General features: G+C 36.3%; 1 protein-coding gene across 2 annotated transcripts in view; it reads left to right on the top strand.

The window, feature by feature from the left end:
• Window positions 1-23,639, top strand: part of znf512 (zinc finger protein 512) — a 52,699-nt gene extending 29,060 nt beyond the window's left edge. For both annotated transcript variants that reach the window (XM_063035881.1, XM_063035873.1), the window contains exons 4-16: window positions 453-523; window positions 1,379-1,572; window positions 4,120-4,215; window positions 5,924-6,040; window positions 8,464-8,588; window positions 9,647-9,733; window positions 10,303-10,401; window positions 11,805-11,972; window positions 13,236-13,430; window positions 15,519-15,620; window positions 17,281-17,343; window positions 19,472-19,570; window positions 21,386-23,639. In XM_063035881.1, the coding sequence (XP_062891951.1) occupies window positions 453-523; window positions 1,379-1,572; window positions 4,120-4,215; window positions 5,924-6,040; window positions 8,464-8,588; window positions 9,647-9,733; window positions 10,303-10,401; window positions 11,805-11,972; window positions 13,236-13,430; window positions 15,519-15,620; window positions 17,281-17,343; window positions 19,472-19,570; window positions 21,386-21,694 (1,725 nt within the window). In that variant the 3' untranslated portion in view covers window positions 21,695-23,639. The remainder of the gene's footprint in view (window positions 1-452; window positions 524-1,378; window positions 1,573-4,119; window positions 4,216-5,923; window positions 6,041-8,463; window positions 8,589-9,646; window positions 9,734-10,302; window positions 10,402-11,804; window positions 11,973-13,235; window positions 13,431-15,518; window positions 15,621-17,280; window positions 17,344-19,471; window positions 19,571-21,385) is intronic.
• The last annotated feature ends 1,336 nt before the right edge of the window (window positions 23,640-24,975 follow it).

Genomic DNA, 24,975 nt, shown 5'->3' with positions numbered 1-24,975 from the left:
TTCAGCATCACCCACTGAGAGATAACCTGCCTAAATGAGTTTTCAGCCTGATACATGGATTATGTAGAAAGAATATAATGTTAGAAGCTCTGCTCTTGGTCATTGTTTCAGTTCTTCAATAATATGTTGGAAAATTTTAGAAAACTCATCTGGCTCTTCAGAAAATTTTAAACGTGGTATATGTTATGGTAGTGAAAAATTAACTGCAAGGCCAACATACTTTTTGACTTTGGAATTATGAATTTAGAAAGAAAAGGTGTACTGATTCCTTGAACTAATATTCATTCATGAACTATAGAAATCTAATGGAGTTTGAATAACATGTTATGAAGAATAATACAATTTGTTTTGGAGAGTACCTAGCCAATTTGATTTTTATCTCTGTGAAGTATACTACAACTGGGTGTGCATTCCACGATCACTTAATAAAAATTTGAGGATTTTCTTTTCAGACTACTGAATCTCCTGAAAAAGACTTGGAACCAAGAATTCAAAAGATAAAGATCACTTTGGGAGATGAAAAGTACGTATAGTTTAAGAGATTGAATAATTTTGTTTTTGTTTAAAATTCTGAAATAGGAAGTTTTATATTTGTTTTTCAATAGAGTATTTCCCTTCAAATCATTAGTTAGCTATCTTGCAGATTTTTATGTTTAGTCTTTAATGAAATTTTTTACTTTCCTGTTGAATTTTGGCAAAAGAATCAGGAGTGACGTAAGAAAGTATTTTATAAATCAGTGTGTTGTTCTTATCAGGACTGTCCTTCCTGAAAGGGGGGGTGGAAGCACTGAAAATAGTAAAATTGAAAATAGTAGCAAAGTGAGATTATTTGGAGAAATCAACCACAGCTAGCAAAGGCAAAATAAGGTGAATAGCTCCTCCTTTTATACTGTAATAACTTGCACTTATGTGGTCTCCTTTCAAGCAGAACCAGCACTTTTTAAAGTATTTGGGACATAGACATAGACCTGAACTCCACATTGACATCTTCCAATCTCTTTGTTCTTAACCCCAAAAGCAAATCCATTTACGTTCTTTTCTCGCTGGCTTCCCGCTAAATGCATCTAGGTTTTTATTACCTTAACTGCCTATAGTAATCAATTAACTTTCTAACCATGGTCCAGATAAAAGTTTCTCTTTAATTCCCTATTTGATTTACCAGTTTTTTTTAATATTCATCCTAGTTTTAGTTTTACCAGAAAATGGGAATTTCATTTTGAAATACACAGTGAGGATTCCAAATAGTGTGTTTAATAATTTGTTCCAAATAAATTGTCCAGAGCAATTAGTTATCTCTTTAGTATTTCTTTCCACTATTTAAATGTGCTTGTATCATAAACCAATCACAAAGTTTACTTGAACTTTTTTTTCTTATTAGGGACAAACAATACAAAAGTAACTTTGTTCCCAAAGATAGCCAAGAGGAATCTTTCAGTGATGCTTCATCTTCAGCCTCAGAAGATAAAGCTAATGGAGAGGATGATGGACAACTGGCAATTCGCAAGCCAAGATACTGGTTAGAGATGAAGGGAATGGAGGCTTATGTAGAAAATTGTAAGCAGAAAGGGAAAGGTAAATTGTGTAGTTTGTGCAGAATCTCTGATCTTCATAAACTTGAAAATGGGTAGATTACTTTGCATCAGAATTGACTCTGTAAATTATTTAACTGCAGGAAAGATTTACATTTCTATCACCAGCATTCTTAATTCTCAAAGAATGATTTTAGTACAGTTGGAAATTGATTTTATATAAATTAGCTAAAAAGTATTTGCATAATATCAATTGATATTTCAAAGATTCTCTATTGTACTCCAAATCCCAAACAAAACAGCATTTTTGGGCAGTATACAAAATATATTTGAATTTACTCTCTGGATATGAGAATGCTGAGCTCTTTTTTAAATATTCCTCCTTTGAATTGAATTTTCTTAGAACTTAATACATTCTGGAAACATGTTTAATAGGTGAAATGTGTAAAGAAAGCACACATATATACTAATGTAGTAGTTAAATTACTGAATTAGCATCCAGAGGTATGAACCATTGATCAGAAGATGAAAGTTCATAGATTTACATTCAGTTTTTTATTATTAATTCAAAACTAAAAGGTCTATATACTGTTGATAGCTATGACGCTACCAGACTGCTGTGAAAATTCAAGTGCTTCGATGATGTCTTTCAGGAAAGGAAGTCTACCAAGGTAGTACTATAATGTGTACTACAGATCCACTAACATTGTTATTCTTGGCTTTCCTCTAAGTGACCCAGCAAATGCTAAGTACAGCTTTGCTAATAGAATTTTTGGAGTAGGTCAGGGGAACTACTACAGCAGATAATTATTTAGTTTAATTCATACTGTTTAAATGTTCTAAAAAATTTTCTTTGTTATTCTGCAGACTACTTCTTTAATTTGTTTAAAACAACTGTGATGAAAAGCAAAATGGTTATTGTATTTCCCCGTATCTGTTTGGTTCTGATTGTTATAAGAGTTGTATTTACAGTTGCAAGAAAAAGTTTGTGAACTCGTTGCAATTACCTGGTTTTCTGCACTAATTACTCATAAAATGTGATCTGATCTTCATCTAGGTCACAAACACAATCTGCCTAAATTAATAACACACAAGCAATTGTATTTTTCACGTCTTTATTGAACGCATTGTTTAATCATTTGTAGTCCAGGCTGAGAAAGTATGTGAACCCTTGTATTTAATAACTGGTGGAACCTCCTTTAGCAGCAATAACCTCCACCAAACATTTTCTGTAGCTGCTAATCAGACTTGGACAACAGCGAGGAGGAGTTTTAGATCATTCCTCCATACAAAACTATTTCAATTCGTCAATATTTCTGGTAAGCTTGCATGAACAGCCCTCTTCAGGTTATGCCACAGCATGTCAATTGGGTTAAGGTCTGGACTTTGACTTGGCTATTACAAAACACAGATGTTCTTCTTTTTAAACCATTCTGTTGTTGATTTACTCTTATGTTTTGGATCATCGCCTTGTTACATCATCCAACTTCTATTAAGCTTCAGGTGACGAACCACTACCCTGACATTCTCCTGTAAAATGTCTTGATACAATTTTGAATTGTAATGACTGCAGACTGCCCAGGCCCTAAGGCAGCAAAGCAGTCTCAAACCTTGATGTTCCTTTCACCATGCTTCACAGTTGGGATGAGATTTTGGTGTTGCCAAAAAGTTCAACTTTTGTCTCATCTGTCCACAGAACCTTCTCCCATAAACTTGTGTTGGTCTTTTGTAAACTTGAGGTATGCAACAATGTTATTTTTGGAGACCAGTAGTTTCCTTTGTGGGGTCTTTCCATGACTCCATTCTTGTTCAGTATTTTTCTTATAGTGAACACATGAACAGAGACTTTAGCAAGTTCTAGAGATCGTTGCAGGTATTTTGCTGTTACCCTTTGGTCCTTTTTCACCTCCTCCAGCATTGCACAATGTGCTCTTGGTGCGATCTTTGCAGGATGCCCACTCCCATGGAGAGTTGCAACGGTACTGAATTTTTTTCCATTTGTAGGTCATTTCTGACTGTGGTCTGATGAACACTCAGATCTTTAGAAATGCTTTTGTAGCCTTTTCCAGCTTCGTGCATCTCTACAATTCTTCTAAGGTCCAGTGAAAGTTGTTTTGATCGCAGCATGGTGCACATAAACAGATCTTTCTTGAGAAGAGCAGGCTCTGTCAGTCACCTGACTCTGTGTCTTTTATAGGGCAGGACACTTCTACATCCCACACCTCCAATCTCATCTCAATGATTGGAGCACCTACTCCAAATAGCTTTCGTAGAAGACATTACCCCAGAGGTTCACATACCTTTTTAAACTAGACTGTGATTATTTAAATGGTGTGCACAGTATTGACGAGAAGTACAATTGTTCGTGTGTTAGTAGCTTAGGCAGATTGTGCTTCTCTATTATCATGACTTAAATGAAGATCAGGCCACATTTTATGAGTAAATAATGCAGAAAACCAGATAGTTGCAAAGGGTTCACAAATTCTTTCTTGCGACTGTGTTATGTAGTATTTTAACAAATCCATACATTTGTCATATTCCTAAAGCTAAAACGTACTTTTAAAAGTTAAACTAGGTACTTTTATAACAGAGAGCAAAGCCATGCAGAAGAAAAGAAAAATGAGAAGTACTGATAGTGAAGATGATGATGACGATGTATCTTCTCATAAAGGAAGAAAGCTAACAGGTATAAAATGCGAACAGATTTAAAACATTCAATTAACAGTTATTTCGGATGCTTCATTCAAGCTTAACTATGCTTTAACATGTGTGGAGCAGCAAAGGGCAGTTAGTTAGATTTATATATGAATTTTGAAGCTTAGATTTGCTGTCACTGGGGGCCAATTGGATTGTGACCCTCTAGAGGGTGTACATAACTTATGAGTGATCATGTTGAAGAACCTCATTAAACCAAGAAATATAAATCAGGGAACTTACAGCAAAAAAAAATCTTGTAGACAAGGTGGAAATTATTTTTAAAAAACGGAGTCAAGAAGAAGAAAAAATACCTCAAAAACGGATTCAAAATCTGGAGAAATGAAAGTTCAGATTTGTAAAAGTATATTATGAGCTGCAGAATGATATTCAGCCAAGTAATGATTAATCAATAAATAGTCATCCATTAGAATTTGCCATTCCTGGCTCCTTCAAGAGCAATTAATTTGTTAATATTGTGCAAGTTACTTACTTCTGCACCCCATAATAGTCATTCAAAGCTCATGTTCCTTTGTTCACTGGTATATTGAGCATATGGGAGAAAGAGAACTGGTGTAACTTAAAATTCACAACTCATGGCCAGTACCATCCAATGCTCCTGTTGCCCATCATAGATGTCTATTTTCTTGCCAATATACAAATGTTTAGCTATCACTACCTGAGAAATCCAAGTTAGATCCATGCTCCTGATCAGTCAGTATCTGATCACAGTGAATTCAATCAATATCACATCTCTCCTTTAGGCCATTTATACTCATCAGGTCTGTTATTTGTAGCTACATTTCTTCTGTTGATCATTTGTGTTAGCAAACCTATTGCCTGTTGTTTCACTCCTGCGACCTAAGTTGTTTCAGGAGTAAGCCCATGGCCCCTTTATCTTTTTTTCCATCCTGCAGCTGTTCTATACTCTGCCGATCCAAAGTTAATGAGTCAGATTAGTCTTCCGTCCCTAAGTTCTGTATCTTTATCTGGGTTGCCTTGCTTAACCTATTCTTAATAGTGACCTGCAGCCCCTAATTGCCATGAATATTATTGCAAAGACTGCAACAATCCAGTGAATTGTTTATCTTCAGGAAGATGTTCCAGTGGACTCCTTATTACTTATGGTTTACTGTAATCAGTAAATAATCAATAGGATGGATATTTGTTCTACTGAAACGTACTTTATACCTGCAGCATCAGGACCCAAGTACCAAAAAATAAGTCTAAAATATTTGGTAAAGCTATAGTAAAGAAGGAATAAATGAAAGATTTCTATAGTTATGTTAATTTTTGCAACCTTAGGGTATCCAGAGTGCCATTGAAATCCTTCTGAAATGCTGTCTCTGTTGTATTAAAAAATGTACAACAGCCAGTTTGTGTGCAGCAAACTTGCAAACAGTGAAAAAGATGGGAAAATTTTTCGGTGGCCAGATTGACGGATAGATAGTGAGCACTGGTAATGTCCCCTACCCCACCAAAGAGTAATGGTTTAAGACCTTTTATTCCCATCTGGGAAAACTGACAAGCCATTACTTTTGCATCAAATAGTGTGACTATGAGAATGGAACACCCTTGCCTGCTTCGAACATCTATATAAAGCATCTGTGTGAATTTAATATGTTGCATCCATCGGTTACTTAGAATGTTGAGCCTGATACAGGTTGTTTGTTCATTTAAAACTCTTCTTTCATTTACAGTAACAAATACATTTTCTAAAAAACAAAAGTCCTTTAAAGTCAATGCCAAAGTGCAGAGTCAAAAATCTGGAAATCGTTCTCGGTATGTGCGAAAGGAACTTCCTTCGTATCCAGCAGGTAGGAGGTAAATGCTAGCTGTGTTGAAATTAACATTGTTGCAGGGTTTCCCCTTTTATCGAGATATTCCTCCCAGGTGTTACCTTTGTAGATAAAGGAACTGGTTGTAATATTTGAACAGGTCAGTGCAAAATATGTTATGAGGTAATATGCTTGTCCTGTGATTAATGTTGAAGCACCTCCTAAAATTTGTAACAGTAGGCTTGTTCAATTCAGTCAATTTTTATTGTAAGCTCAACTACAGGGAATGTATTTGAAAACTTCATTTTCAACCAGATAATTCTGATTAATCTATTATGGAAATTTAGATATACAAAAAGATTCAAGTTGCCTGTGCTGCTTTATACCATTAGTTTCAAAATGCATCCTACTGCTCTTTGATCTCTTTGCTCTGCACCTTATAATCTTTACTTTTTATAAACTTTCAACAGCTCTCAGCTCTCTGCACTCTTTATAATCATTTTAGTTTGATGATCATTCTTAACCAACTCCCCAGCCAGATGAGATAGTGAAAATTCATTTTATTTGACCAAATGTTTCAGATTTCTGCTCAGAATTTCCACTCATACTGATGAGTTAATGCTGAATAAGCTGATACAGATTTATTGCAGAGCTGGTACATTAAATAATGCAATGGTGGTGAGATTCATCACTTGGTTTGCTTTGTTGCTGGACTCCATGTGGACTTTAGCAGCGAGCTAGAGTGAATCTCCTTTTAGATTCTATGGTACAGGATCTGAGACTTCATTGAATATTTTAGAGAAATATTGGTCTGCAGGATGTGGTTAATCCCTCTGCATCCAGCCGAGTAAGTGTGAAAATGGATAGCCTTGGAGCAGCAATTCAGGCCTTTATGAAGCGGCCAGTTATTGTCTATGTACTTTTGAATATCTTTTTCCCTGTCAGATGTTCTTGGAAGGGGCCCTGGAGTGTATATTCTTGCCACTTCTTTTTCATTACCCAAAGAGATTTAACTTTCATATTTACAGCAACCCAGCGGGACTTACATACAGTGGTATACCAGAGGACAGGAGGAAACTTCCTCTGTCTGTAACTACCTCAGTATAGCCAAATACAGAGAAAGACTCTCACACTATGCTTGAAACTCAAGGTGACAGAGACTGTTGTTATCATTCTTAAACGTCAGACACTGTAAAACCCAACTCTACAAACTTTATTCTGCATTGTCTATTGAGTTAGTAAACTGAACAGTTTTCATTTGTGAGCTGCAAGACCCTTCATATAAAAATAAAACTATTTTTAAAAACTGGTATAGTTTAAGATTCCCAAAAAATTATAACCTTATATTACTGCTTGCAACTGGATCAACTAGTTCCACTGTGTTTTTATAAATTTATCTGTATTTGAACTTCATATCCATACCTAAAATTTTCAAATTATGAGATAAAAGTATAACTATCCTTTATTTAATCTCTTCCTCATAATATTTTGCATTACATTTCTCCATGTTAAGTTTCATGTCTATTTATAAGCCACAATAAACTTGCTAAACCATCTGTCACTTATTTTTGATTTTGTGTCATGCTTGACTTTTATATACTAAGCCTTATACCTAAGCGCTAACATCCATTGAACACTTTAATGAACCCCTGGCTCCCATAATGCGTTTGGTATCACACACTTCAATTTTCCTGAACAAATCACCTATGCCGAATATTTTCAATGTCTTTTGAAATTTATAGATTTGGATATCTGTATTTACCTAATTAATAGACCCATTGTTGCTTCAAAAATGAGTTGTGTTGGCTGATGTTAATTATGACCTCCCAAAGCTTATCCCTATCAACGTAATAAGAAGTCAATATTATATATTCCTTTCTGAACTGCAGTACCTCTTATCAATGCTGTATGAGTGTTTCTGGACAGAGATTTTAACTTATTTTCTCTGGGATGCACATTAGAGGAAACTGCTGCAGCTTTCACATACAGAAAGCATGAGGAGTTTTCTTACCACATGATAGATGAACCGCTTTTTATTCGCCCAGGTGTGGGTTTATTTTCACCAGCACACTCTTCTGTGAATTTCTCTTCTGTATCTCTATGATATTTTCTTTGATTTTATTTGAACCTCGAGTAAGCTGCCTATACCTCTATTTTTGGCACTCTTTAAGTTCCTTTTTTATTTTTGATATATTCTGACATTCTTCATGTTCTCTTGTTGGTCTATTGCTTTCGTTTCATTCCTTCTTTCATCTGTATTCCAATTGAATTTATTGCCACAAGATCTGTTATTTGTTTTTTTTTACTTATCTAATTTATTAAAGTCATTCAAATTAATTTCCAACTCTTACCATATTCATTTGTGTAGGAAGGAAGGGGACTTGAAATGAATTTTAATTTAAGGTAAGGAATTTCTATATTAGTTCTATTGATATTTAAATATGATTGGATTAAATTGGCAGGAAGTCAGGAGGAACACTGGTATCTGGAAATTCTGGAAAAGGGAAAGATTACGTGCCCTACGTGTAAGGCTGTAATGAGGAAGACAGTGGAAGGGCTGAAGAAACACATGGCCAACTGCAAAGAGGTGCTTATAAGTTTTACTGTGTAACATGAAACCTAGAGAGAGTTGTGCTACAGGCTGATCAAATAATTCAAGTCTTTAATTGATTGTCATCTATATCACAATATAACTGCAGGCAGTTTGTCTGTGGATTGATAAACGTAGCTACCATTTGGAGTTCTAAGCTCTTACTAAGGTTGAAAGCTCTGGCAAATTAGAGTATATTTAGATTAAATCTTCATAGAATTAAAAAGATAAATTATAACATTTATACATCTTATCACTTGTATTTTGTATAACCATCGATTTGCTCTTTTTTAAAATACTGCTTTTTCCATTCTGATTCTTTTGACTTCTGTCAAAAAGAATATTGGAACCAGTACTTAATGTAACAGTGGAACTTCAGGATGGATGATTCATTTCCCACAGAATCTTCCAGGGCTCCAACAGTAAATTAGCTTTGCTGCCACTTGGAGGTGTATTAGGAGCAAGAGAGAAGACCATTCTGTGAAAGCAAATTTTCTTCATTTCAAACCTTTTCTTTCTGTGGTTTTCCATTTGCTGCTGACATTAGTGTCAATTGGAGCTTTTGAATAAAACTGTATCAGTATGTGATTACAATGTAAAACACTGGTAATTCAGTTTGTTCTAAAACTGTTGACCAGTGGATTTTCTGTAACAGCATTTTAACAAAGACAGTGAGATCCCAGTAAAAATATAACAAAGAATAATAGATAAGAAGAGTTTGTGCCTGACTGTAATGGTTTTGGAAAAGTAAAAGCTGGTTAGCACTAATTGTGATGTTGAATGACTGTAAGGTACAATTCAAACAATCAGATACCAAATAATTTATAATTAATTGCTTGTTCTGATTTGTATGCCAAAGGTGTGTGAAAATCATTGCAGTTTTTATCTGCTAAGCATTTGACAAATGTTATTGCCTAAAATTGTATTGTAAAGAACACTTTAAAAAGTTGTCATCTTTCTGTTTTACACTGACATACTCTACTTGCATTAATAACAATAAAATAAAGTAACAGAAATCTGGGATTCCATTCTAAGACTGACTTCTTTTCATCTAGGAACCATTTGTATGCCAACACTGTGGAAAACAGTTGAAATCTTTAGCAGGGCTCAAGTATCATTTAATGGCAGACCATAACAATATGGTAAGATAGTTAAAATCTAAACTGAACTTTGTTTGCTGTGGCAACGCATCACAGAGCCAAAAGGCTCTCCTGTTCCTTTTTCTTGGAATAGAATTATATTTGTGGGTTATGATCAGGAGATGTTGCTGGACATCTGAGATGTTCCTATCTATTTGTCAGAAAAGCACATATTCAAGCTAGCCATTTCTGCCAGTTCATATTCTGGATCTTGATCTGGTAGCAGGTGATTAATTTTAAACACTTAAAGAAATGAATAGCAGAGTGTTGAAGTTTGAAAACTTGTGAAAGTCAGCCTCATGAGTTTTAAAAAAAATCATTATGTCAGAGTTTGTCATTTATGGTAGTCATCTTTCAATCCATCGCTCACCATATAATCTCCCTGTGGTGTGAGCTCCATGTACTCTTTGCACAGTTTTGATTTGGTGGTTGACGCCTGTATGTATGTAGTGGTATGATGGCATTTTGTCATTGCTGGGCAAACTAGTGGCATCCAGGATTCTGCCTGGATCGTTATTTGACATCAACAAAGTTTGCAAATATACTTACAATTTTTTTCAATTTCTTTTCAGCCACTTTTGAAAGATGGGGATGTGGTTGATGAGCAGACTGATAGAGAAAGACTTCGAAAGGTTTTGAGGAGAATGGGGAGATTGAAGTGTCTTCGTGAGGTAAGGGTAGAAAATGAACTTACTGATTTTGACTTCTTGGAAGTTGATTTAAGAAGAAAATGTGAATACACTAAAAATATTGCTTAAGGGATTACATTTAAAACAAATATAATGTATTATGAAGTATTTTATTTCTGTATGAGAGCAATGGGTCTTTGTATCAGGTTGTCCCACTGGTATATAGTAGCATTGTGATTATGCTACTGCTTTAATATCCAGGAGTCAGTTGATCTGCAGACTCAAATTGAAATCCCATCCTCTGGGTAATTTAAATTTAAACGGAAATTAAACAGCCTAAAGTAGGAATGCTAACCGTGAAGGTAGCACACTGCAATATTGGCTTACTTATGTCCTTCACTTTGGTCTGCATCTAGCTCTCAACATACCGATTTAATTGATTCTTACTAGCCCAACAAAAACAGTTATGAATAGAAAATAAACGCAACCCTTGCCAGCAATGGAATGAATAAATAAAAAGTAATGATTCAGATCTCTTTATGTTCAGCCCAACATATAAATATTTAAAGTGTCATTACTTATTTGTGTATGAACTTGTAAACTAGTTAGCTGTGGCGTTATAGCTACAGATAGAACTTACTTTTAGTGGAAGGGTAAGAAAATTACCAGAAGGTATTTTAAGAAGTTTGTTTTGCTCAGCCCTTTTTACTGTGCCTGTAAGATATTTTACTTTTGATCAAACTATGATACTGCATCTGAAATGAGATGCAACTGATTTGTAATGTTTAAAAATCAATGTACCTGATGGAATAGAGGCCATTATGGATAAGTTTCTCAAGTAGCTTTGTTCTTTGCAGATGTGTCTTGAAATCTGGAATAGTTTTCATACTTTGTATATTGAGATTTTGAATAAAGTATGTTGAATATAATGTGATCTCTTGAAGTGACATCAGTCTTAATTGAGTGTGCGTGAAATGACTGACAGAATAATGAATGAGTTGGACACATTTCTTCAAGTTCTATGGTAACCTGAGGTGTATAAGATGATGAGGGGCATTGATCGTGTGGATAGCCAGAGGCTTTTTCCCAGGGCTGAAATGGCTAACATGAGGGGGCATAGTTTTAAGGTGCTTGGAAATAGGTACAGAAGGGATGTCAGGGGTAGGTTTTTCACACAGAGAGTAGTGGGTGCGTGGAATGCACAGCCAGTGGCGGTGATGGAAGTGGATACAATAGGGGCCTTTAAGAGCCTCTTAGATAGGTACATGGAGCTTAGAAGAACAGAGGGCAACGTGCTATGGAAATTCTAGATTAGGTTACATGATCGGCACAACATTGTGGGCCGAAGGTCCTGTAACGTGCTGTAAATTTCTATGTTCTAATGATGCCGTCTTCTTTCATTGAGCTCCACTAAATTACTAATGTTGTATCTTTATGATATTCAGGATTGTTCTGCCAGCTTTACTAGTATAATGGGTTACCTCTATCATTTGAAAAAGTGTGGCAAAGAAGAATCAGAATTATTGAAACAATTATTTAAATGCCAACACTGTGGAAAGCTGTACAAGTCGAAGGCAGGTCTGGATTATCACTTGAAATCAGAGCATGCACCGGTAATCAAAATTTCTACAAAAGCTATTCTCATGTTTGCATAGTTGCCAGTCTTGGACCATAGACTTGCATTGCTATTACCATTTCTGCAAAAATACTAAAAATGTTTATTAGATACCTAATCATTACCTCATTGGTAGTTCAGATTGATGGTGATTAATAAAATCTACACAATACTGTGCTAAAGTCTTAGGCACATATAGCTAGGGTGCCCAAGACTTTTGCACAGTACTGAACTTGATATTTTCTCTCTCCCTTTTTGCCATTTTCATCTTGCATTTGTGTGGATTTAAATTAACTGGTACAAGATATCATTTGCACATTGTTAGTAATGTGCCATAACACACAATTTTGAATTTCATCTGGACTTTATAGTGCACAGAACGGTACATCACAGAAACAAGTCTTTCAATTGACCAAGTCTGCACAGAACACAATGCCAAATTAAACACAATCTCTTCTACCTGTACGTGATCCATATCCTTCCATTCTCTGCATATTCATGTATCTATCAAATAATCTCTTTAAAATGTCATTATCATATGTTTCTTCCACCACCACTGATGGTCCATTCCAGGCAACTACTACTACTGTGTGTATAAAACCAAACTTGCATCAGACACCTCCTTTAAACTATCCCTTTCTCACCTTAAATATATGTCCTCTGTACGACGTTTTGTACCCTGGGAAAAAGATTCTGACTGTCTGTACTAGTATAATCAATGCCTCTCATGAACTTTTATCAAGTCTGCTCTCAGCCTCCAACACTGCAGATAAAACAATCCAAGTTTGTCCAATCTCTCCTTGTAACTGATCCTCTAACCCAGGTAACATCCAAGTAAACCTCCTTTGCACCTTTTCCGAAGTCCCCACATCCTTCCTGAAATGGGGCAACCAGAAATGTGCTGTTTAACCAAGGTGCAACATGACTTCCTTAATGCCTGAACTAATGATGTCAAATATGACATATTTCTTCTTTCCCATTCTATCTACTTGCATGGACACTTTTCAGTGAGTTATATGTTTGCACCCAAGATCTCTTGTTTGATATTAGAAATACTGAGTTAAAGGCATTCCCTTCATAATTCCCATCACTGTTACCTACCTAGCTGGGCAATTAGATTCACTATAGGCTAATTTGCTCTAACCAAGATTTGCAGTCCAGTTGTTATGAAATATGATTTCTTTAGTACAGTGTTGACAACTGTTAGAATCCACAATCTCTGGTGGTCAACCATTGCATGCGTTTGTGTCTCATTGACTAGTCTCCAGAAACTACAGATGATGAGGCTGCTGAAAAAGAAAGTGAACCAGAAGTGGAAAGAACGTCCACTGGAAGAGTACGAAGGAGCTCTGCCAAGCTAGCTGCATACCACCTGCATGAAATCGTGGCAGACGAACTTGCTCGGGAGTCACCTCGGAGGAAAATCCAACGTGACCTGGTACCAGATGACGATAAGGTAAAAATGATACAGCAAAGGCAAATATCCCTGCAGCTAACCATTTTGTTTTTTCTTTTAGGCAAGTGGGCCCATAGATACCCGGATCATTTACTCCTCAAGTCACATAACTAATTGTCTGTGTCAGTGGATGCATTGGTCATGATCTTTCAAGAATCACTTGATTCTGGCATTGGTCCCAGAGGACTGGAAGATTGCAAATGTCACTCCACTCTTTAAGAAGGGAGGAGGGCAAAATAAAGGAAATTATAGGCCAGTTAGCCTAACCTCAGTGGTTGGGAAAGTGTTGGGAGTCCATTTCTAAGCATGAGGTTTTGGAGTACTTGGAGACTAATGAAAGTCAGTTTCTGTAAAGGGATATCTTACCTGACAAATCGGTTAGAGTTCTTTGAGGAAGTAACAAGCAGAGTAGACAAAGGAGAACTAGTGGATGCCATTTACTTGGATTTTCAGAAGGCACTTGATAAAGGTGCCACACATGAAGCTGCTTAACAAGATAAAATCCTATGCTGTTACAGGAAAGATACCGGCATGGATAGAGGAATGGCTGACAGGCAGGAAGCGGCGAGTAGGAATAAAAGGGGCTTTTTCTGGTTGGTTGCTCATGACTAGTGGTGTTTTTCAGGTATTGTGTACTTTTCACATTGTTTGTCAATGATTTGGTAATGGAATTGATGGCTTTGTAATGCTTTGCAGCAGGACTTGGACGAATTGGAAGAATGGACAAAAAAGTGGCAGATGGAATACAGTGTGTGATAATGCATTTTGGTAAAAGGAACAGTAGTGCAGATTATTATCTAAATGGGGAGAAGGGGTGCAGAGTGACTTAGGAGTCCTCTTGCAGGACTCCCAGAAGGTTAATTTGCAGGTTGAGTCTATGGTAAAGAAGGCAAATGCAATATTGGCATTTATTTCAAGGGGAATAGAATATAAAAGCAAGGAGATAATGCTGAACCTTTATAAGACACTAGTCAGGCCACACTTGGAGTATTGTCAACAGTTTTGGGTCCTATTTCTGAGAAAGGATGTGTTGTCATTGGAGGGAGTCCAGAGGAGGTTCACAAGGAGATTCTGGGAATGAATGGGGTTAACATATGAGGAGTGTTTGACAGCTTTAGGCCTGTACTCACTGGAATTTAGAAGAATGCATGGGGATCTCATTGAAACCTACCGAATGTTAAAAGGACTAGATAGGGTGGATTGGAGAGGATGTTTCCTATGGTGTGGGTATCCAGAACTAGGGGCACAGTCTCAAAATTGAGGGACAATCTTTTAGAACAGAGGTAAGGAGGAATTTTGTTAACCAAAGAGTAATGAATCTGTGGAATTCTCTTGCCACAGACTGTGATGGAGGCCAAGTTCGTGGGTATATTTAAGATGGAAATTGATCATTTTCTGATCGGTCAGGGCATCAAAGGATATGGCAAGAATGCAGGTGTTGGAGTAGGGTAGGATCTGGGATCAGCCATGATGGAATGGTGGAGCAGACTCAATGGGCTGAGTGGCCTAATTCTGTTCCTATGTCTTATTGTCCCAGTTAGACCACATGTTTTGATGAGCCACTGGTAAAGAATTGGAATAAAATACCATCATCCACACTGAGTTGCAGCGGCCACGTAGTTCAGAATAAATAATAGTATATTTTACATTTTTATTCCTGTGAATTGTGACTTGTTGAATTAGATTTGAAAATGTATAGGCATAATTTTATATGACAGTAAAATGTTTGGTTTGTAGATGTGCCTTATTTTCACATATATTAAGTTTTGCTTAACATTAGTGTACTTGAGTCTTAACTTCTTTTTTTTAAACAAGTAATATTGTTTCCTGCTAAATTGTACATTCTGTCTGTTCACAATTTTGTTTTAAAGTTTCTCCAGTATTTTTCAGAACAAAATTCTGGGAAAATGTGAGATAGAAGGTTACGATCTAGCTGCCTGTATGACAGTTGTGTTATAGTACCATACTGTATGTATATTGAAATTTGGCTCAATTATAATCATAGGAATCTCCATTATCAAAACAAAATTCGCAACTTAGGAAAAATTTCTACCCTATGTGCGTTCGTAATTTTTGGCTTTTCTTTAGTTGAAGTACACACGGCCTGGCTTGCCTACGTTCAGTCATGAAGTGCTTTGCAAGTGGAAGAATGAAATGAAAACCTATAAGAGAGTGCAATGCCCAAACAAGGTAAAAACAGCAACTACTTGTATACTTCAGTGTTGCCAGTTATGAAGAAATCACATTCTGACTTCATCGCACTTGTACCATTGGTATTAAAACTAAAATTCCTCCCCTACCCTCCTCCCTCACCCATGTTATCCACAATACAAACAGCTGTGCTTCTCATTTCAATTAATTAATGCATTTACTAAAGATAAAATACTAATTTAGTGGAATAAACTAGTTTACCAAACTATAGTCAACAGTTGTTTCTTTCACACATTTTGCCCGGTCATTTTGTTTCTTTGGACAACACTTCCTCATTTGATATTCTTAGTATTGATTGGAATGAGTTACTATTCAAAATTAGTGCATAAGAATTCATTTTCAATGCATTTGGAATTATTGTGAGTTACGTCTATGCTGTGGCTGTTTTATCTAGCAGTTCCCTCACAAGAATTCTATCATTTTCCTGGTAATATAAAAATTATTCCATTTATTTATAATTGAGCAGTTACGATTTCTTTCAAGCTATTAACTTCTAAAATGATTTGTATCTGCAAATCAGTTTGGTAGAACATGAATTTGTAAAAATGAATGTTCTTTGTAATATATGTCCTGACAAACACATAATGCTATATTAGGTCAGAATGGATTCTGCTGCAAAGAGCTGGCTTTCTTGGTAAGTTTGTTTGTTTTACGCTCTGATTTAGTAATGGAATACAGAGTAGCCTGATTTAATTGATCTGCGTCCACAAACTTACGTACAATGGAAATGTTTCCCTTAATATTTATGTCCCTCTCTGGTAGTCTTAATCACGAAACAAGGAAATACTTGTCCATACCTCCTACTCGATAATAAATGGTCTTAGCAATGTTGAGTACAAATAAGGGACCACTTTGTTGAGTAAACAATTTCAGTTAAGTGGCATAACCTTATACTGTGCATCTTTTTTGGTAGATGTGATCTTGTTGATAATTTTAACATTTATTCCAATCTAAGAGAAGTATTATACTAAGATTATACAATTTCCACCCCAATAAATTTCTGTTAACAAATTTAAAAATAAACTACTAGGCATGCTACAGCATCATAATTTACTTTTTAGCAATTCATTCATGTAGGATGGTAGCTGTCCTGGAGAAGAGCAAGAAAACTTGAGAAAGGCTACTGCTTCAGTTCAGCTGATTGTTAAGTTTAACACAGGTGCATTGTTGGAATATATAGTTAAGCATTAAGGTCACAGGTGGGGCATAAATTGTATTCAGGGTCTAAAGTAATACTTGTCTGCTTAGTGCTGTACTTTGTGGCTTCTTAGAGAAGGGGAGAATGCCACTTTGAGGAAAAAGTATAGTTTAACTTTAATTTGTTTGTTTACCATCTGGTGACTGATTCTTGAAGCAGAAAATTTGTGAACAGACAATCCCTTTACATTAGTCAACTATTGTAGTAAACAAATAATGGAACTGAAATAAAATCATTATAGATGCAACATTTCTGAGCTAAACTGAGTTTAGATCAGAAATTTCATATAGCCTGACACTTTCATTTCAGGAATGTATTTCTTGGGCATCCTTTGTGTTAACAGTGTACTTAAATCACAGAAAATTTAGATTACGTGGAACAGAAATTATCAAGCTTAGCAACATCATATGTAATTGTATTTAACAGCTAATCTCTCTTTAGGATTGTGCTTCTTATTATACCAGCGTATCAGGATTGAAGGCTCATCTTGGTTCTTGTACAAGGGTAAGAACAACTTTCGATTTGATATCCACAGTAGGATTTTAATCTCTTAGAGTTGGATGATCACTTACCAAAATGGTAAAGTGGAACACGAGCATTTTATTTTTTTAGAAAAAGGAGTGCAGTCAAACAAATTTTAAGTGAAGTTTGTTGTTCTCATCCACAATTCAGTTTTAACATCTTGAAAAGTTTTATTTTTTTAGAAAAAGAAGTGCAGTCAAACAAATTTTAAGTGAACAACAGGAATTTTGCAGATGCTGGAAATTCAAGCAACACACATCAAAGTTGCTGGTGAACGCAGCAGGCCAGGCAGCATCTCTAGGAAGAGATACAGTCGATGTTTCAGGCCGAGACCCTTCGTCAGGACTAACTGAAGGAAGAGTGAGTAAGAGATTTGAAAGTGGGAAGGGGAGGGGGAGATCCAAAATGATAGAAGACAGGAGGGGGAGGGATGGAGCCAAGAGCTGGACAGGTGATTGGCAAAGGGGATATGAGAGGATCATGGGACAGGAGGCCCAGGGAGAAGACGGGGGGGGTGGTGGGAACAGAGGATGCAAGGGGTATAGTCAGAGGGACAGAGGGAGAAAAAGGAGAGTGAGAGAAAGAATGTGTGTATAAAAATAAGTAACAGATGGGGTACGAGGGGGAGGTGGGGCATTAGTGGAAGTTAGAGAAGTCAATGTTCATGCCATCCGGTTGGAGGCTACCCAGACGGAATATAAGGTGTTGTTCCTCCAACCTGAGTGTGGCTTCATCTTTACAGTAGAGGAGGCCGTGGATAGACATGTCAGAATGGGAATGGGATGTGGAATTAAAATGTGTGGCTACTGGGAGATCCTGCTTTCTCTGGCGGACAGAGTGTAGGTGTTCAGCAAAGCAGTCTCCCAGTCTGCCTTGAATTTCACCAATATATAGAAGGCCACATCGGGAGCACCGGACACAGTATATCACCCCAGCCGACAAGTGCTACACTGCCCTTACACTTCCTCCCTTACCACCATTCAGGGCCCCAGACAGTCCTTCCAGGTGAGGTGACAGTTCACCTGTGAGTCGGCTGGGGTGATATACTGCGTTTGGTGCTCCCGATGTGGCCTTTTATATATTGGCGAGACCCGACGCAGACTGGGAGACCGCTTTACTGAACACCTACGCTCTGTCTGCCAGAGAAAGCAGGATCTCACAGTGGCCACACATTTTAATTCCACATCCCATTCCCATTCTGACATGTCTATCCACGGCCTCCTCTACTGTAAAGATGAAGCCACACTCAGGTTGGAGGAACAACACCTTATATTCCGTCTGGGTAGCCTCCAACCTGATGGCATGAACATTGACTTCTCTTAACTTCCGCTAATGCCCCACCTCCCCCTCGTACCCCATCCGTTATTTATTTTTATACACACATTCTTTCTCTCACACTCCTTTTTCTCCCTCTGTTCCTCTGACTATACCCCTTGCCCATCCTCCGTTCCCCCCCAGCCTCCCCCTTGTCTTTCTCCTTGGGCCTCCTGTCCCATGATCCTCTCGTATCCCTTTTGCCAATCACCTGTCTAGCTCTTGGCTCCATCCCTCCCCCTCCTGTCTTCTATCATTTTGGATCTCACCCTCCCCCTCCCACTTTCAAATCTCTTACTCACTCTTCCTTCAGTTAGTCCTGACGAAGGGTCTCGGCCTGAAACGTCGACTGTAGCTCTTCCTAGAAATTTTAAGTGAAGTTTATTGTTCTCATCCACAATGCAGTTTTAACAACTTGGAAGTCACATGACAAGGGAGTTCGTAGACAGACACACTCAGTGATGACAGAGTGAGCTTAGCTTTAGGCTGGTTAAATAATGGATCGAAGAAACTTTTCTCCCTCTGCAACTATCTGTGTTGATGCCACTTCTGGTCCATTGATGCTACCTTCAACCTCATCAGTCTGCCCTGCTCTCTCTTAAGTAGCTGTCCTACAAGGACAGGGTTTAATTTTTTTTTTTGCTGACTAAGTCAAATTCAATTGACATCATTCTACCCTCTTTAGTCTCATGTCTCATCCTTAGGGACAAAGCAGATTGTACTAAATCCCTCATTGGGATGTTTCAGGTCAGGACACTTGTTCATTAACTACTTGGTTGTTTCTTTAAACCACCAGGGGGAGTATGTGGCTGGAAAGTACAAATGCCTGATATGTGAAAAGGAATTCAGCTCTGAGAGTGGAGTAAAGTATCATATTAACAATGTACACTTTGAGGTAAAAAGAACTTACCATCGTCTGAATTGTTTTGATAACCAGCATTTTCTTCACCTAAATTGTCAATTTCTGAATAGCCCAGGGATTTGTATTAAGTAATAATACATGTATGTGCATAATGCAGGATAACAGTATAATTCCAGTTTCAAAAATAAATGCTAACATAACTGAGGACTTGGAAGAGTTTTCTTTTCATCCCTTCCTTCAGGATGAGTGGTAGAGCTATATTTATATTCAGTGCTCAACCATGTTTGAATTTATGTTTCAAAGCAAAATATTGTAGTAATTGGAAATCTTAAAAAAATGTTAGAAACAGTGGTGTATATATATTGGAATGTGTTGGTGGAGAGAGAAACAGTTAATTGGAGACGGCAAATGTTTTAATGTGGATTTTAGGGATGTGATGATTTTAGAGGATAAGTACAAGGTTTTTTAAATTATTTTGGCTTTATTTTAAATCTTTTATTTAGTTCTAGTTAATATCTTTTAAAATGTTTAATTCTCGTTTTCAAACTATTTGCTTAAATTTTAATATTTTTATAGATGTCTGAATGACATTTTAAGACAACTAAATCAAATGTACATTTTATGGACAGCTTTGCTGCGTACTAGCTTTAAGAGATGAATTATACCGACCCAACATTTTAAGCCAGTATTCATTTTGCAGAAATAGTAAAGCTGAACAGGCTTTAATCAAGAACTGTCAAAATCCTTCAGCAATTATGAAGAAAGTTAATTGACATGACGATGAACCTGATCCTCAGTTTAAAACCCCTAAATTCATTCGGAAGTACTGCCTTTTATCTATTTAACTGGCCAGAAACTATAGACTCTTAAACATGGGATGAAATCCAACCTGCTGCTTCATTTAAGTATTGGCTGCAGGGCACCTCTGCAGTGCTATGGTCTGATCCTAGGGCCGAACAATGGAACACTAACTTTCTTGGATTGCATAACACTTGGGCACAGAAAATATATTCCCATTCTAAGTACATAAATTTAACAGGAAGAAACAGTTGGCCACATAAATGTACATAGAAGTTAATACTTCTTTTAAATTCAGCTAATTTAAATACATTTATTTAAGGTGTGTTTATAAAATTCTGGTGGTTTAATAAACTTAATTTTAATTTGTAAATTAGTTTTTATTTTTCTATACTGTTTCAATGTTTGGAATACCTGTAAATAACATTGACCTTTGCAAGATTCAGTTAACATTCCAGCTTTGACAGTCCTGATTCTGAATGCAGGGCCTCATCTACTATCAGTCTCCTGGGTAAACATGACTTTTCTGCTTGGAGAGGATCTACTTTGTCTTGGGCCTCTCGGATCAGCTGAGTAATGGCCTCTCAGTGGAAAACGATACCCGAGAGATTGATGCAAAAAGAGCTTGCATAGAGGGTCAGTGGAAGATTACATCCAACTATCCCCCCAACTCTTAGATTTGTTTCTCTTTTCACATGGTGTCTGAACTGCTGATATTGCTGTATTTTCAATTTTTATTCTGGATTTTATATTCTGTTTTAAAAGTTTTCTTTCACAGCTGAATAATTCCTTCAAGCCTGTATCTGAAATATGGAAATTATATCCAGAAATGAGATAAAGGATGTGAATTATAATTTAACTCTTACAAATGAATCTTTTTGGAGGAGTTGCATTGAATAGCAGAATACTAATAATTTTTGATGGTGAATCAAAAGATTGTAAAAACTAGTGAATTTATTTCATGATTTATGTACAATTGATGGTCAGTAAATTGATGATTATTAATATTTTGGTGCTTACCACGTTCTGCTGATTTATTTCCACATTCAGGACTGGTTTCTTCCTACTTCCAAGGCGGCTAAAGAATTCAAACCCTTGATGAAAGTAACCAAAAAACAACCTGCAACATCAAACAAGAAAAAATCATCTGCAAAAGTTAGCAAGAAACAAAGTGCCCAGATAGTATCAGTGAATGAAGTTTCTTATCTCAAAAAGGTGTGTGAACCTTCAAGAGAATCTGATCAGTACAGGTTCACTGATAGTGAAGAAGATGAGGACGAGCAAGAAAATATAGGGAGCTGGCGCCTTAAAAGGCCGAGTGCAAAAGCTGAATTAAAGACCGATCTTTCCAGGAAATAAGCAAAACTGGAAATTAAGATACTGAACAATTTGTGTAGCTTTACAGTAAGAAACAAGTGAAGGGCATTGATTAAAACCTAGCAAGTCTTTAGGTATAATTTGAAGTTTTTTGTCTACAATGTTTTTTTAATTTTTAAATTGTGCCCTTATCCCCATTATTGGATAATAAGCAATTAGTTTGTACCAGATCAATTTTTATTGGGCACAAGATCAGAAAAAGAAACTAAAAATACTTCCAAATTGTAAATGTAGACTTAGTAAATAATGTTAATGTGGCTTTCTGTAAAGTAGATTTCCTCCTTGGATGTCCTTAATAGTTGTAGTTTAATGTCCACGTAATGGAATATAGTGCTATTTTTTTGGAAGGGAAAAAAATTATCACAAGGTTATCTTCACCTTTGTATAATTATGAACGAAGTTTGTTGGTTTAAAAAAATACAGTGGGTTATGTGTTCAGCATTTGTCCACTAATGGCATAGAAAGAGCTAAGTGTCACTGGTGCTGTGTTTTAGCAAAGGTGAGGTTACTTTGTAAATTGCTGCTTTGTGCAAGGGAAGAATTCAGGCTAGATATTCCAGTTTGACTGAACACCACTTATTTAGACAGAGATGGGGGTTGGGGTGGCTAATAGTGGAGAAATTTGTGTTTATTCGTTAGCGCTAAGCATGTGTATGGTCATCAGTCCTCCCTACATATGGGTCCATATGTCGTGAATGTGTCAAGGTGAGCTGTCAGATGTGTTTAACGCTACCGACCAAAGCCAGATTTCTTATCAACATCTCTATTTAATAAAAAGCATTTTTGTGATAAATTTTAAATTTTAGAAATGTCTTCTTGCAGTGATTAGTTACTAAATTTGTGCTCATTGTAATGCCTTAAGTCTTCAGGGTTCATGATGGGGAAGAAATAGATCAACGTGTTTTTATTTTGACATATTTTCCTACAAGAAGAAATTGTTGATTTTCAGTAGTTTTGTTGGGTCACTGGTAACGTTTCAAAAAAAGCAAGAAAATATTACAACCTTGAAAGTAGTAATACATACACTATACTAAATGCATTAATTTGGCCTGCTTTATCCAGTTGTCATCTATGAGGGTATATAAAATTATCAGTATTACAATATCCTCTTTATTTCACTTGACATGTATACCTCAAAACTCCTGATTAATGATGAATAAAACTTCTTATTTCACTGTTCTCTGCTATTTTTAGGATAAGTAGATGTAAGATACATCGTTTTCTTAAAAAAAACTGAAGTTGTTCCATTTAGTGTGTATGATATTGAAACAGTGGTAGTTTAAGCTGTATTGAGTTCTGAGGAATCAAATATGACATACAGATAATTGGATCACAAAAGAATATGCTTTTTGATATGAAATGGTGTTCATTATTTACAGTGTGGAATCTTCACATCACATGGCAAAGCAGGTGTTTCTAGTAAAAATCCTTTTTACCAAATTCTCAATTTTAGTGTTAGCTTTGGCGATGCCAAGAGAAAAAATTAAACAATGTTGTTAAATTCATATTAAAAGTGGATCTTTAACATACCTGCATTTCTAGTGTCAAAATAAATATATTTCATTGCCTTGATAATTCCTTACTGACTTCAGTGACTTTTTTTTCATTAAGGGACCTCATTAAAGTACACCAACCTATTACCTATGCTCATTTTTCTTTTGCACTCTATTAATGCAGTTTTTTAAGATTTGAGAGGAGAACTGTTAACACCATGTTCTTGAGTGTTGGCAGAGATGATGCAATCTGTTAAAGCAAAAATTAATTTTATGGTGCTGAATTAGACTGAATTTTTTATGGTTGTTTACATGACCCTCAAAAGCAAAACAAAAAGCAACATTTGATTACATGCATTAAAATTAGTTTTTAAATCTTTGTATTCTGATTGAGTTTTATCATTTACAATGTTGAAACCATAATAAACAGGTATGATATGGAAATGTATGTTTAAGGTCTCCAATCGTAATTCTTACTTCCCTTCGAAGCTGCCGAGACAATAATTTGCTGTTAAATATAATCTTCTAACATAACACATATGGGCCACTGTATCCATGCTGTTCAGCACCTCTCCTGCACTGATCTGCTGCCCACTTACACGCAAGGGCATTAACAGTAACCAATTAACCTACCAACTAGCACATGTTTGGGAACTACAGCATGAGGGAAACCCACATGATCATCAAATATGCAAACTCCATGCCATTTGGCACCCAAGGTCAGGACCCTGTTTGGACCATTGGAGCTGCATTTGGACAAACACTCACAAGGTAAGTAGTAGACTTTAAGGAGCACATTGAAAAGGTAGGGATGAATTTTGAGAGCCAGTATTGGTGAGAAAGGAGAGTTCTAAAGTCATGGTCCAATTTCATGAAGACAAAGCTAAAAATGATGGCATTTTGGAAATTGAGTGTAATCACAACTTTTAAATTGGTATCATTGTAATCTGGACAGTAGTGTTCCTTTTTGATTGACCTTTCTTAACCTAGAAGCTGTATATTATTTTGTGGTACCAGTGCTGTGAGTAAGCACTCAGAGTGTATTGGGTGTATTTAAGGCAGAGATAGATAGGTTCTTGATTAGCCAGGGCATCAAAGGGTATGGGGTGAAAGCAGGGGAGTGGGGATAACTGGAAGAATTGGATCAGCCCATGATTGAATGGTGAAGCAGACTCAATGGGCCAAATGGCCTACTTCTGCTCCTATATCTTATGGTCCAATTCAGCACATTTGCAGGTAAGCATCTCCTTTTAAAATATAGTAGTATTCAAAGGTTCGGTACTATCAGTGCTCCAAGCTACATTTTTTAAAAAAAATGTGGCTAATGCACAAATACAAATGACAGCAAATCGATTATTTTAGACATGTTCACTCAGCAATGTGAATATGAAATTCTCAACCTAAGACATTAATTGTTGAGCCTCAGTCTTGGATGTACTCAGTTTTTAGAAACCAGATAAACCAGTAATTTGTGGGAATAGAATGGGGAAATCCTGTTTGGGTAAAAGTTTGGCAATGATTTTATTGAACTGCCTAATCACACTGAATTTCTTACAGACATGTCTTCAGTTACTCATTCTTTCTAAGTTAACAGAGGTAAATGAATGCAAAATTTTGTGATGTAGCTTTAACTGAATGCTAACCTTGGAACGGGTGTAGTATTTTTATTGTTACTTTTTTTTTATTTTGGTAAAGCCAATAAATACAAAGTTAAATTAGTTATGAGTTGGTGCTTTTTTACATAAGATAAAAGCCACATTAAAAGCTCTT

The sequence above is a fragment of the Mobula hypostoma genome, chromosome 2 (genome assembly GCF_963921235.1).
Source record: "Mobula hypostoma chromosome 2, sMobHyp1.1, whole genome shotgun sequence".
Classification (NCBI taxonomy): domain Eukaryota; kingdom Metazoa; phylum Chordata; class Chondrichthyes; order Myliobatiformes; family Myliobatidae; genus Mobula; species Mobula hypostoma.
The sequence above is the reverse complement of the archived record's forward strand: the minus strand, read 5'-3'. Positions and strand labels throughout refer to the sequence as shown.